This window comes from Podarcis erhardii (assembly GCF_964252035.2).
Source record: "Podarcis erhardii genome assembly, chromosome: 5".
Classification (NCBI taxonomy): Eukaryota; Metazoa; Chordata; class Lepidosauria; order Squamata; family Lacertidae; genus Podarcis; species Podarcis erhardii.
Window position 1 is genome coordinate 49,385,525 of NC_138509.1, and position 14,416 is coordinate 49,399,940.

Genomic DNA, 14,416 nt, shown 5'->3' on the forward strand with positions numbered 1-14,416 from the left:
GCACATTTTCTTCCCAGCAAAATGAACCTTGTTCCTAGTTCAATAAGGTGATATCTGAGCTTTTCATTTCACTTCACACAGTGCATCATCGGAACTATGGAACCTTTTTGCGTTAGAGGTAGTGATGGCCACCATCTTGGATGGGTTTAAAACAGGACTGGGCAAATTCATGGAGGATAAGGTTATCAATGGCTGCTAGCCATGATGAATATGCTCTGTCTACATGATCCAAGGTAGTAATGCTTCTGCATACCAGTTGCTGCAAACCATAGGAGGGAAGAGTGCTCCCATGCTCGGGTCCTGCTGAAATCTGGTTGGCCACTGTGAGAATGGGATGATGGGCTAGATCAGGCATCCCCAAACTCGGCCCTCCAGATGTTTTGGGACTACAATTCCCATCATCCCTGACCACTGGTCCTGTTAGCTAGGGATGATGGGTGTTGTAGTCCCAAAACATCTGGAGGGCTGAGTTTGGGGTGCCTGGGCTAGATGGACCACTGGCGTGATCCAGCAGGGCTATTATGCTCCTATGTTCTTGAATTGTAAGAACCATCTTTAGCCCTTTTCAGTCATTCAAGCAATGAGGAGGAGATCAGGGTTGTGTACACTAGCTCCATCCATATCCCAGTGCCCATCTCCCGTGGCCTTCTGCATGTTGGACGACAAATGTGTGCAGCAGGGAGCCAATTTAGGACTGTAGCTGTGTGTCTTCAGGTTCTGAACCACCATCTCCACAGGCTTCACTGTGGCAGCCCCTAATCTGTAGAGCTCCATCCCCACAGAGGTGTATCTGACACCTTCATTATACAGCTTTCAGTAAATGCTGAAGATGGCACCTGTTCACCTTGGCATTTGACACTTCAGATGTATATTTTTTGGACCCACCTTATTTTTGTAAATCAGAAACTGCTAGTTCAATTCCAGGTTAACTTGGTAGCAAGTCAAAGCATTGAGTGAGTAGTAGCACGAGCACCTAATATGAGCTGGCAAAGTAATATGAAATATATTAAAATAATAAAATAATAACCATTTCCCTTCCAAATCCCATCCTTAATTCTAGCTTTATAACTTCTGTGGTACGGTTTGGAAATCAATATTCTTAAGCAGTGTGAGTCAGGAAGGCTCTTTCTGGCTCTTTGTTTTCCTCAATTTACAATGAAAGGAAGGAACCTCCTGAAAGAAAGTAATTTGACTTTTGTTTTGTTTTGCAACAGGAGAAGTATCGGATCTGAAGAGACAAGCTGTTGAAGAAATGATGGATAGAATTAAAAAGGGGGTTCACCTTAGACCTGTTAATCAGACCAACCGTTCTAAGACAAAGGTTTGTTAACAACTTGCATGTAAAACATGCCAGGGGGAGAACTGTGTTATAAAATACATGCTCTGTTCCAGGAGAATAGAAGGGTCCTGAAGCTCCTCTAGTGCAATGTGCTTCAACCTTAAGTCCCGAAATATTGTTGGACTACAACTCTCATTATCCCTGCCTATTGATAGATAAACTGTAGGTTGCTAAAAAGTAATCAGAGGGGCAGGCTCACTCTCCCAACTATCTCTTCAAACTGACCCCTAGCTAACGCCTGTGAAAGCAAGAGCTTGCCATAATTTGTCAGAAGGAATGGGGTTGATTATGTTGGGCAGGAGGAAAGGAGGGTAACAGCCACTGAGACACTCCAACCTGGATTGCAGAGTCAATGCAGCTAAGTTATGACTAAGTTATAAGACCACACTCATTTCTTTTCCCTTTCAAGGGGAGATGACCCAGGCAGATAGCAAAATAATAACTTTTTTGAAAGTTTCCCAAACCATTTTCTACTATTAAGGTTCATCTGATTTCTCTTACTTCATTCAGAAGCAGTCACTGGGTGAGATCAAATTTCTGCGCTAGCTTCCTGCAAGGTAGGTCACTGCTGCTTACTGAGGTGGGGGGGGGAGGTCAGTGTTGTGCAAACACACCAGCAGAGCCAGTTCAGTGCTCCTGGTCAGCATGTTTGCACCACAGCAACCTCCCTTCCACCCCACCCCACTCCCTCCTAGTAGGCAACAGGAACCCACCTACTGGGAAGCTAGCATAGTCTAGTGTATTTCTTTGTGGTGAAAACCCTCTTCCAATAGCCTTGCCTCCAGTTTTCCTCTTTTGCACGCCTTAAGTCAATGTCTGCAAAATCACATTACCTAGATGGGTGTTTTGTTTTCATTTACAGCCAGAAGTACCCAAACCCTCTGAGAGTGCAATGAAAGAGTTAAAGGGAATTCTGGTAAGAAAAAGAGAGAAAACAACTTTGCATTATACTTTGTGTCCTTGTGTCATTGCTGAAAAGTGCCCCAAGGGAAAGAAGATGGGCGGATTTAGACAGATGTTCAGAATTATGTTTTCTTTTTCTTACTTAATTATGCAAGCTCATGTGACATTTCAAAGATTTCACCTAGGGATGGGGAAGAAATTCAGATCAGATCACATTTAATGGTGAACCTACCTAATTCTCACTTTCTGAAACATGCCCATCATTCAAATTTTGTGTTTCTCCAAATTTTACAGTGCAGTTATCCAGCCAAGCAATGGGTATAAAAATTAATATACTAGGGTAAAATGTGTATATAATGCATACATGTGTGAAAATAACATTAAAAATGCACTATATCGGGGAAAATTGTATGCAAAAATGTGTACATTAGGAGAAATTGGCACTTACATGCCGGGGAGACCTTTTTTAAAAATCACAAAGTAATATGGAAATGTGGCGAACCTAATTTAAGATTGGGAAAGTGAGAAACTGAAATTGACAGATTTACGCCTGCCTAATTTCAGCTGAATCTTAGTACCTGCTCTAATAGATCTAACTGGTTCCATGCAAATCGCTTCACTATGAAAAGTAAAAGGAACACTCGATAAAACCAACTTCTAGTGCATTCGCCAGGCTAGTCATTAGCACAGTGAGACAGGAAAAATAAGGTTGGGAGGTGTAAAGCTAAATCTTTATATGCATATTGTTACTGTGCTAATTATGCATTTTGTGTAGGTCTCCGTATAATTGTTGTAAACAAAGTGATATTAATTTGTTCCATTTCAAGCTTGATGTAAAACACCTTACTTTATTTCCTTTGCTACTAGATCTGTAGCATGAGCACAATACCAAGGAGTTACGTGTTAATAATATGCCTCCTCTGTTAAATTCAGAATACTAACAAAATGCAGGATTTAAGTTAATTGAAGGAAACATTGGGAATTAAGTGCTGTTTTGCTGAAAACTTGAAAGATGTGCCAATTTTAAGAATTAATGTGTTGCATTTTCCATTTTCTTCCCAATAGTCAAGAGAAGCATGAGCACAATTGAGGTTTTACATGTGCAGGCTAGGAAATGCAGTTTAGTATTGGCCCCGCACCAGTTCCATGGGGAAGGAGACTAACTCTAAAAGGTGTTTGAAGAATTTGCAGTTGTGTGGCTTAATACATGCTCTCAACACATGCCCATTGGTTGGTTGGTGCCTGCCATGGAAGGTTAACTGGGTAGATCACACTTCATTGTGTGATAGAGTGGTTCCTACTTCCTTAAAGGAAGCAGTGATATGGCCATTCCTGAAAAAACCAACCCTGGACTCAGAGGTTTATTCCAGCTGCTGCCCAGTTACCAATAGACCTTTGTTAGGCAAGGTGATTGAGATGGTGGTAGGGATTCAGTTACAGATGCTTGTGGATGAAGCTGATTATCTTGACCCATTCCACCCCTGGGCTCAGACCAGAATTAGCCTTTGTATTCCTGATAGAGGAAAGTCTTCAGGAGAGGAACAACGGTGTGTAACCCTGATGATTCTGCTGAATCTGTTGGTGGCTTCTGATGCCATTGATCATTGTAACATCTTGGACTATCTCTATGAGTCAGCAGCTGAGGGCACTGTTTTATGGTGCTTTCACTTCTGCTTACAGGGTCGGTTCCAGAAAGTAGCATTAGGTGAGTGTGCCTTAACACTCTGTTAGTTGATCTCTGGGGGACACTGCACAATTTTGCCTCCAGTGTTATTTGATGTCTATATGAAGCTGCTGGCGGTGGTCATTAGGAGAATTGGGGCAAAGTGTCACCAGTATGCAACAGTATATCCTGGTGCCAAGCCATTCATAGGTTGAAAGCATCATCTTGAATTGTACATAGAAACAAACAGGGAGTCAGTGAATTTATTACTATTATTATTAATGCTGTTGAGATAAGTTCCAAGTGACCAGTTCCAGTCAATAATCAGGCTACTATATTCTGAGCCAACTGGACTTTTTATGTAGTCTTCAAGGGCAGCCCCATGTATGAATAATGTTTGGTAATCAAGTCAGGATTACATGCTTTCCAGCAAATTTTGATGTATGGTTATGGCATCTACTGACTGTCACATGGCCGACCATTTTACTGATATATTTTATTTTAGGAAACGATGAATACATCTGCAAGTTCAAGAAGCCTAAAATCCCTTGAGGCAGATAGTAATGAAACAGAATTAGAAAGAATTTTGCGGCTCAGGAAGGTGACGACCGATCAAGATAATAGCAGTGAGTTACCAAGATATTTTCTGATCCTGCAACTGAATTATGTTATCTCTTCAATGCTGTTCCAAAGGCCTAATTGCCTTCCTTTTGAAACCTTTAACATTTCAGTCCTCATTAATTGAGTGAGCTCTGATTGCTTTCCTGGCTGATCTATGGTCTCATAAGAGCTGCACTCTAACATCCCCAGCATTGTTCAGTAAAGCCATTCTAGGCAACCTTCTGCTCTGAAGTTCAGACACTGACACTAAAGCCATTGTGATCCTTTCCACCGATATGCTTTCTTTCCAATAGGTTCATAAATTAACACCTGTGTATCATAGGAACAATAACTGATAGTTATCATATAAGCTTGTGCATCAGGAATATGATTTCAGACTCATAGGAAATAAGAAAACCTTATTCATTGTTCCAAGAGCAGTTGTATGTACAAATAAAATTCTAATTATTTTCCAGAGTGAGCACAGCCAGATAATACATCAGGGAAGAAAACCTTGAAAAAGTGTGTGTGTGTGTGTGTGTGTGTGTGTGTGTGTGTGTGTGTGTCTTAAGTAGCACAGTCTTCAATAGAAAGTGGTGCATATAATGATCAAAATTGATCTGGACTAATTAATGCTTTGGCACAATGCCACTCTATAAGTATATAATAGTGTAATTTAATAATGCAGATGCCGTATTCTTTGGGTTTTAGATCCAATTGGAATCTTGGCTTCTTCTGAATCCAAATCTATGCCAGTGTTGGGTTCCATTGAAACACAGTCTGGATTGAACAAGAAAACTCTGGCAGCAGAACTTGGTCCCAGTTCTTTGGGGTCAGATGAAAAGTGTCACAAAATGGTTGAAAGCACAAGTTCCGACATTCAGTAAGTAGTTTATGTTTGTTGATGATTCCCCTTGCAATGAGATCAAAAGTCATTAGGTCTTTCAAAACCCCTCCATTCAAAAATAGGGGTTGACATTGCAAGAAGATCTAGACGTGTATGACACAGCAGGTGTAAAACTATGACTTCCTGTTCCTGCTAGCACTTTGTTTTTAAATCCTTCTCAGTGGAAAACACTAAGCACAGTGCAGAAAATAACATTTGCATTTTTAAAAAAGATTGTGATTACTGCTCATATTCACTTGCATGATTTCTGTTCCTGACCTTGTACGAAGATGAGAAGTGCAGCAGTATTTTCTCTCTCTCTCTCTTTCTCTCTCCCTCCCGTATCCCTTTTACACACCTTAACTAGGAGTGTCACTTCCAAACTCAGATCTCCCCCCCCAAAAAAAAATCTTCTAAAATATATATTCCATTGTTGAGACTATTAAACAGCAACCTGCCAACAAACAAATTGACAGATGGAAGCAGATAAAGACCATTGGGAGACACTTCCCTAATTTGGCCATTAGCCTTATGGACAAACCAGGTACCAAAGTAGACTGAAGCACTTGCATATCTCAGCTGTGGAAACTGGAAGCATGAGAAATTATTCCAGTGCTGGATCTTAGAGCCTTCTAATTAATGCCCCAAGTTTAATCTAGTTGAGGTAACAAAGGGTTTGGGCATTACTCTCTGTGAAGATGGAAAACTGAAATATCACTCTTTATATCATTAAATGTCATATTATGCTGTCTCTTATTTGTATTTCATTTTTCAGTGTTTGGGATGTATACATGATCCCATTTAAATGACAGCTGCAGTTCTTGGGTTGCCACAGTCCTGAATAACTGAATTATACTACTGCAAATTAGCCATTAACTAATTAGACAATATATCTCAGCAGCAGCAGCAGCAATGCATATTCAATTTTGCCAGGTATGTGTATTTTCTTAGCCTAAGATGCAGCTGGCGATGCAACTTTTAATCAGCGGTAAACAGAATGCTGAGCTACCTGGAGGTGTGATCAAGAGCTTTGAAGCTTCCATCTGTTTGGCTGAATAAATCCGCAGTTTGGTTTGCCCAAGGTATTACCTGACTGTACATTTTCTTTCAAAGTGCTGTTTAATCATCAAAGAGTTAATCCTGCTTCAGAAATGCACACTTCAGACAGATCCGGTCGAGGGTCAGTTTGTTTTATAACAATCCCCAGCTTTCTATAAACTTCTCTGATGCTTTCCATTTGGTCCTCTTTCCAGGATGTTAGGCAGTTTATTACTTAAAGAGGAAAAAAGGAAATAGGTGAGACAAATCAGATCAGCAAAATGTTATAATCATGGTTAATTAAACCTCTGATTTCCTGTTCTATCAGTTGAAAAAGGAACACCTATTCTCAAACAACTGCATCTCATAGTTCAAAGGGGTAAATCTCAGCAAATGAAGTGGAAATTCAATTCACGCCTATTTTTGTGTGCTTCCTTTATCATTCGTAAAAACAGGCTAAAAACCTTATTTCTTATTTCTCTTGCTTTTATGGTTTTCATTTCATTCTGTTTTAAATGTGTGTTTTTTAAAGTATGTTTTGAAAGGAAATAGCTCTCTCCAGTTGTATTTTGTTTCTTCTCATTCACACATCCCTGATAAAAGATTACCGAGTTTCTATCTTTCCGATTAAATGTGTTTAATTTGACATCATTATTGTTGCATTTGTGAGCCACTAGTGAAACACAAAGGCAATTTAGTTCAGGGATGAGTTGTTGTTTTTCTGTGAACTACAGCTTTGTTCATCTGTGGATTTCCACTGCTTTGGATGGATAATGTTAATCAGAAGATTCTACTTACTCTTGCTACCTTTTTTGTCTACCTTTTATTCTAGTAAACTAAGTGGAAATTGCATTTGCAAGGAAGGAAATGAAATAATTGCGGGGCCCAAGGTCTCCCAGAATGCGTGATGAATTGACCATGAAAAGGATCTTGTATCGACTGTCATAGTTGTTAGGAGCTGTAAAAGCATACGTGAAACTCTGTTGATTATGCAGCTTGCCTATTCAGCAACAACCAAAAAGGACACCTTCTTATTTAAAATTATATGCTTAAAAAGTAAAACAAGTGTCTTTTTTTTATAATAATATTTATTAATTTTATAAAACAAAAATCAACATACATAACAACATGATCTTACTCATTAACCACGTTTCATTCACATCTTTGGATTTCTAGCAAATTATTCACTTAGTTCAGTTTATATCATATAATTATCCAATATTGAATCTCAAATCTTAGAATTTAAATCACTCTTTTTTTAAAAAAAAAAAAAGCCTAATTCTAGCATATTGTTCATCCAAAATTTATCTTTTCTTTCAGTCACATTTAAATTTATATTCTTTGTTACTAATTTGTTGGAACCATCTTATTGCAGATCTTACATCTTTCTTAACATTCATATAGTTTACAGTATTTTTGTAAATAGTCCTTAAATTTCTTCCAATCCTCCTCCACCAATTCTTCTCCCAGGTCTCGGATTCTGCCAGTCATCTCTGCCAAAAAAAGTAAAACAAGTGTCACTGGCTTTGTAGAGGCAATGTAGTCTTGGTGTGACCTAATCATGCAGCCAGTAGACAATGGCCAATTTATGAAACTGCTGAATTGTGGGTCCATTTGGCAATGTTTACCTGGGGTAATCTGAGCAGCCTTTCAGAATCTACTGCTAACTAGGGGAGTACCCTTCTGTGGGGGCTACAAAGAGCAACTGCTACAAGGGCCACTTAGGTGCTGCCAGAACAAGAGGACACTGATCAGTATTTTAAATAATTGCATAGTCTAATTTATATTTATAGATACACATTAGAAACAGTCTGTTGCAGAGGTGCTTAACGTTGTTGGACAGTTTCAAGACCTGATTTGCTTTCAGCTGAATGTCCTTAGATGGCCCCTTTAGGCTAAAGTAGCTGCCATACATGGGAATTTTGGGGTTAGGGCTTGCTTTCTTGTGGAACCTTTGCCAATTTAAACCCTCTTGGGTTTGCTCAAATGCCTTATAGTCACATTATCTTGTTTTGTACTTGGCTGCCCTGTTTATATGAGCATTCCCTGCATCTATGTTTGCATGAGTCACTGTTTAAATATTGTAGGCGTGTATAATTGTACAAAACTCTGTGGCACTTTTTAAAGAGTGGCAAAGAGAAATTGTTGACATCCATCTACCTTGCAAGACGATGGATTATGCCTCTGGCGTCACCCACTCAATCTGCAGAGCTTGTCATTGTAAGCAGGAGAAGTCCCTAACCCACCAAGGGTTTGAGACCCATCAGCTACTCTCACCTGGCTTAGCTGGCCAGTCGAAGCTGTTCCCAGGGTGTGGCCACTTTCAAATGCTGACAGCTTCTAGGAGCCACAGGTGAGAGCTGTGTGCAGGGTGGGGACCAAAGGTGGAAAGACTTCCCCAAAAGAAGCACAACATGTCCCCCACCAGAGGTACTACTGCTCCCCTAAGACCCCATACATCCCAGAGAGAGAGAGAGAGGGAGCGAGAGCACACAATGATATTTAGCAAATAAGCACTGTAGTAGGATGACAGAACCATTCTGACAAAACATGAGTCAAGCTTTGTGACGTGAGGACAAGGGACAGATTCCGCATTACACTGAACACATAGTTTGGTGTTCCATGATTCTTCAAATAGCAGTGGTGTGGGGGCAGTGGCGTAGCAACAGACCATTGTTGTTCAGGTTTTTTTTAGGGCAGCCGCTGATTTCAGGGATGGGAAGTGGCTCCGCTGCCCTCAAGCTCCCTTGCTGCCCAGAATCCCAACCCCCAACGCACAGTAGCCACCGTGCCGCAACACAAACCCCCGTGACACCCAGTGGACCACCCCTCCCCCCCGGCTAGCTACACTACTGTGTGGGGGTGATCAGACTGTAGTGAGATGGGTGAGATTTTATTTTCACCCTTCCTCCTTGGACTGTGATCCTGATAAAAATTTGAACCAGTGGCAGTGTGTCCCTGTCTCCACAGTCCTGATTGTTATCAGATTGCACTGCAGCTGCTTTTTACAAATAATTTTAAAAACAATTTATTTATTTTTTAAACTATGGGCTGGTTTGAGATAATCATTTCCTTGGTTTATGAAGCTGACCAGTTTAAACAGGCCAGTGTGTTAAACATAGCATATAGTTTGGCTGTTAGATATAAACTTCAGAAGGCTTATTTCTAATTCATTGTGACTAAAATATACAAAGGAGAAGCAAAGGCTAAAGGAACAACCATGTTTAATGGCAAATTTGTGCCACTTATGTATACTTAAGCCAAAGAAGAGCAGTCGGATTAATATGTTACAGCATGGAATTACAGCATGGAGTTGATTAAAGAGCAGCATGCTATAATTTAAGAAAGGCTGTGGTGAAGTCAAACAACTTTTATTACTACTACTTCTGTGAGAAGGACAGTGGGTTAAAGTTGCACCAGAACAGATTTAGCGTTCATTGTAACAAATATTGTAAGAGTACTTGGTCTGTTGTCCCAACAGCTTGTACGATCTTCTCCTGGGTGTTTTTCCAAGAAAGACCAGATTAGTGTTGTTGCATGTTGCTGTCATCATATTACTTCAAAGCCTTGGGGGGGGGGAGGCATTTCAGAAATTGTCAAGTGCTTTGTAAACAACAACAGGAATGAACAAATCATGTGCCGTGTCATTGTATTCCTCCAACAGCCCATTTATTTAGTGTTCTTGCAATTTGCTCTATTTTTCAGTGCCTAAAAAAACTTGTAATGCTTTTGCACTGATTTTGATGGCCTGGAAGAAACTGGTGGTTATTGTTATATTATAAAAAGAAGGCTAAAAGATACAGTTTGCAGTTGAAGAGAAGGGTTAAGACATTTCCCAGTTGATTTATGCATCCCAAAGCATGAGCACTGCCAGTTTAGGTGCCTGCCTTAACTTTCACGCCTCATAAGCAGCCAAACAGTCTTGTCCAATTCTGCTTGCTTACAGCTTAACCGCTGCAAATCCATGGTTTCTCTTTTGGTCTTTTGGCCACAATGTGTTTCCACCTACATGCTAAGAACACTGAATGAAGCCCTCCTTTTGTACTGACCACCCTACCTTTCCATTATGCTTTCATTTAGGTTAGAGAGAAAGCTTACGTAAGTAAATTGCATATTTTGAGGGGAGAACAAAGTTGGTTGATGGAGGATGCAAAAGAAGGAGGCAAGACTTGAGGGAGATGGGCACTGGAACATGTATCTGTTTCATAACAAGGTGACATGCAAGTCAATAAAGGAAGAGATCTGTTAAACCACACATACTCTTTTGCAACAGGTTGGCACTATTTCAAAATAAATGAATATTTCAAAATAAATAAATTCAATTTTTAGAATTTAAAAGTAAAGTAAGTCTGCTAGTCTTATATGTTCAGATATCCAATATCATTTATTTACAGTCCACTGTCCACTAACTCAAAGTCACAGAAAGTGAAATACTTTTAAAAAGAAAGAAAGAAATCAGAAAACAGTCACAGAACATCTTAGGGAGAATTGTATTGGCTTGAATAGTTACTTAGCTATTTTTTCATTCATACACAAGATTGAATTTTGCAGCTTAAGATAAGCTTTGCATGAGGTTTGCTGTCAGTATTAAGAATTTATCATTAAAGTCCGCTGTACATTTGAACCCATGCTCAACTCAAGTTGCAGCGGAAGTGGTTTAGGGATGAAAGACCAAGAGAAAATACCAGTGGATGGAGGCTAGGTTGTGTATAATACGTGAGACCTAATCCAATTGTTCTCTGCAAAATTAAACACAGCAGGAGTTTCATTTAGGCAGTTTCTTCAGAGAAACTAGGTGCTAATTTTGTTCAGTGTGGAACAGTTCCTGACGTTCCTGTGGTGTATGTACAAGGACGGGAAAGTTGCTGTATCTTGCTCTTCCAACCTTCCCCCTACCCCCTTCCTTTTACTTAGTATGTTCTCTGCACTTAGTAAACATTTCCATGTAGTAGAGGACTCGGTTAACAGAAGAAGCCACATATTGGGTAAGGTTTAATCTGATGATTTTATACAATTAAAGGATTTTCTCTTTCCCTCAGCTGTAATCTTAGCACCACTGAATTGTCTACTGGCACTGCAGGAAACAGCTCAGCCTTAGAGAGAGTCAACTACAAAGGTTTTCTGTGTGCAGTTTGTGCATGGGCAATTAAGCTTGAACAACAAATTGGAAAGAACAACAGGATGTGCTGGAAGTTGAGAATCTTCTTCCTTAAAAGATTGATGCCTTGTGGATGGCGAAAGAAGGGTGCATAGATACATCAGAAACATGCTTGAAAACTGAGCAGTTTCAGCATCTTCTAGCTGCTTTTTATTGCATGCCATATAATGGCTAGAAGAAATCCTAAGAATATTTCTAAAAAATGAGATCTAGCACAAGGTCTCCAATGTTGTGTCCCCATTCATATCCACCTTTCTATGCTGCAGGAGCTCTTAGCATTTCTGCTTAGTATTTTGTTTATGTATCTAATGTGTTGTATAAGTACTGCTCAATGAGATTACTCCCAGGTAACCCAGGAGCCTGTTACTTCAAACAGTAATACCCTGATGGTTTGTAATTAGTACTAAGGATAGAACTCTATGGGTCTGACCCAGGAGGTCTAGCTGGTGCAAAATGTTGTGGCTAGACTGCTGGTGGGGACAGACTATGACCAGCACATAGTTCCAGTACTCAAAAGTCTGCACTGGTTGCCAGTATGCTACCAGACCAGGTTACAAGGCCATTAACAGTTTGGGTCCAGGGTGCCTCAAGGACTTCCTGATCCCCAATGCCCCTGTCCAATCATGGAGGTCTTTTGGGGAGGAGGTCTTTGAGGGAGTCACTAATAGTGGTCTTCCATGGCTCAGATGCATGATTCATATTCACCAGGAGCAATGTGTTTTAATAATTCCAAGGTGACAAATTAGTTTCTAGTTCCCTTTGTAGGATTGGAATTAATGCAGTCTGGAGGCTTTACATTCAATGGAGATATCCCATAAACTTCAGATAGAGAACGTTGCTCTAGACTCTACAGCAAGATATGACAGTGTTTCCGTTACTTCTACAAATTATAAAGGCCATTTGTCAGACTGGTATGTATTTTGGAGAATCGTTTCATTTTTTTAAGGTTTCAGTTTCAGATTGTAGTAAAGCAAATGCTGCATCAAAACCAAGAGGATTTGAGTATGATGGGATGCCACATGAAAGGTTGTATAAAAATACCTAAATAAATCAAGTTTCAATTGGAGATCAAAAAATCTAAGGCACACATATTCCTTAGCTTATGCTGTTGTGTTTGCTGTTTGGATTAATACTTTTTGTCTGCATGAAAATGGTGAACAGGTGACCTATAACCCTGATGCTCATGCGGAGTACTGTCCTATCACTTTTCCTTTTCACGTTTAATGATTTGTGTTATCTTTTGTGATGTATAAGTCCTTGCACTGAGAGTGGCAGCAGGTGTCTGAAATTCTTGACTGATAGCAGTTATTATTAGAATGTTTGTGTGAGCTTACACAATAAAACCCCAAGCTGTTACTGTTTATCTTTTTAATTATGTCTTTAGTTCTTAATTCAAAGGTTAATAGCATTTAGCTGATGTTTAAAATCTGGACTGAGTGCTGCTGCCATTACATAAACAGGAGACTATATCCAACCTTTCTTCAAAAAAAAGTTTGCTTTCTTCCTGCACAACTATTAATTTGCACATTGACTTTCAGAACCGTGTTATCAATATAGTTTGCACAGAGCTAGAAGTTAAGACTCTCCGTCACTTCATATCTGCCTTTACAAAGACTCTCCTCTCTGAAAGAGAGGGGAGTGGTTGTGGGCGGGAGCCTGAGCACCGCCCAGCAGGGGGCTTGCCCCCTGCCTCCAGCTTACCTGGCTGGCGCTCACGCCCCCCCGGTGGCCACCCAACCAGGTGCCGCGGAGGGGGCGTGTTCAGCAGCCTTTTGCTGCAGCGCCAGCCTCTCCCTGGCCTCATTCCTCGTCGTCGTCCCGTCGCGAGTCAGTACAGCGCAGACTTATTTTTTCTCCTCCCAACTGCCCTCCCCACAAAAATAGTCTGCACAGATAGCATTTTTAAAAATGAGTTTCATTTCAACTGAAACTTATTCCAGAGCAGAAGAGCAAAGTTTCACCAATGCCGCTGAGATTTTTCTGGTCTGAAGTAAGGGCTGAGTGCAATCCCACTATGATCTGCTCCTGTATAAATTGTGTTCAGAACAATAAAGTACCACTGACAGTTACAATACAGCTGAGCGGATTGTACTCTTTTATACAGAATTCAAAAATCTGTTTTGCACTGTGTCGTTAAGCTGTGCCAAATTTCAGCTCAGGATACAGTGTGGTAAGTCAGCAGTAAACACTTGAGAGAGATTTTATGGTTTTTAACAATAATATTGCACCGTAAATAACAGCAGTTGTGTAAAAAGGGGACTTGGGGGCGGAGATGCACCAAAGGAACCCTGAGCGGCAATTTCTTATTTTGTGCTAGTACATAATCACTGGGTTTTGCCATTAAACTGTGTTATAGTGACAGACTTTAATCTCCCATTTTTCTGTCCTCAAAGGTGATAAATATGATTGCTCTGTTATCCTTTTTTATTATTGTAAATGACACAGGCTTCACACTCTTTGGCAGTGCATCAGCCGTTGGATTGCTGCCATCCACTAATGCAGGCCCCCTGTGGAGATCCCAATGAAGAATTATACTCTGATTCACCAGATTGTGTTAAATAGTCCAGCTGTTGAGATTTTGAAAGATGGTTACCTCTAAAGTGATTTATTTTTTTAAAGACCTTGGCATTTATGGCTTTGACCATTTTGATAGTGTTGGGGCAATCAGCTTTTCAGAGGTAGCATTTTCTAAAATAACTCTTCTTGTTGTTTGTCACTTCCAAAGTTTCATTCACGGTGATGTTAAAGGGGGGGGGGGACCTGTTCCACTTTCAGCAAAAAAACAAAATAAGCACCAGTCAGAATCTGCATAAAATAAGACTTTGGGAT

General features: G+C 40.2%; 1 protein-coding gene across 4 annotated transcripts in view; it reads left to right on the forward strand.

Annotated features, from left to right (window-relative positions):
- Positions 1-14,416, forward strand: part of SHTN1 (shootin 1) — a 68,824-nt gene that overhangs the window by 47,741 nt on the left and 6,667 nt on the right. For all 4 annotated transcript variants that reach the window (XM_081863726.1, XM_081863729.1, XM_081863727.1 and 1 more), the window contains exons 13-16: positions 1,215-1,321; positions 2,202-2,255; positions 4,411-4,531; positions 5,217-5,388. In XM_081863726.1, the coding sequence (XP_081719852.1) occupies positions 1,215-1,321; positions 2,202-2,255; positions 4,411-4,531; positions 5,217-5,388 (454 nt within the window). The remainder of the gene's footprint in view (positions 1-1,214; positions 1,322-2,201; positions 2,256-4,410; positions 4,532-5,216; positions 5,389-14,416) is intronic.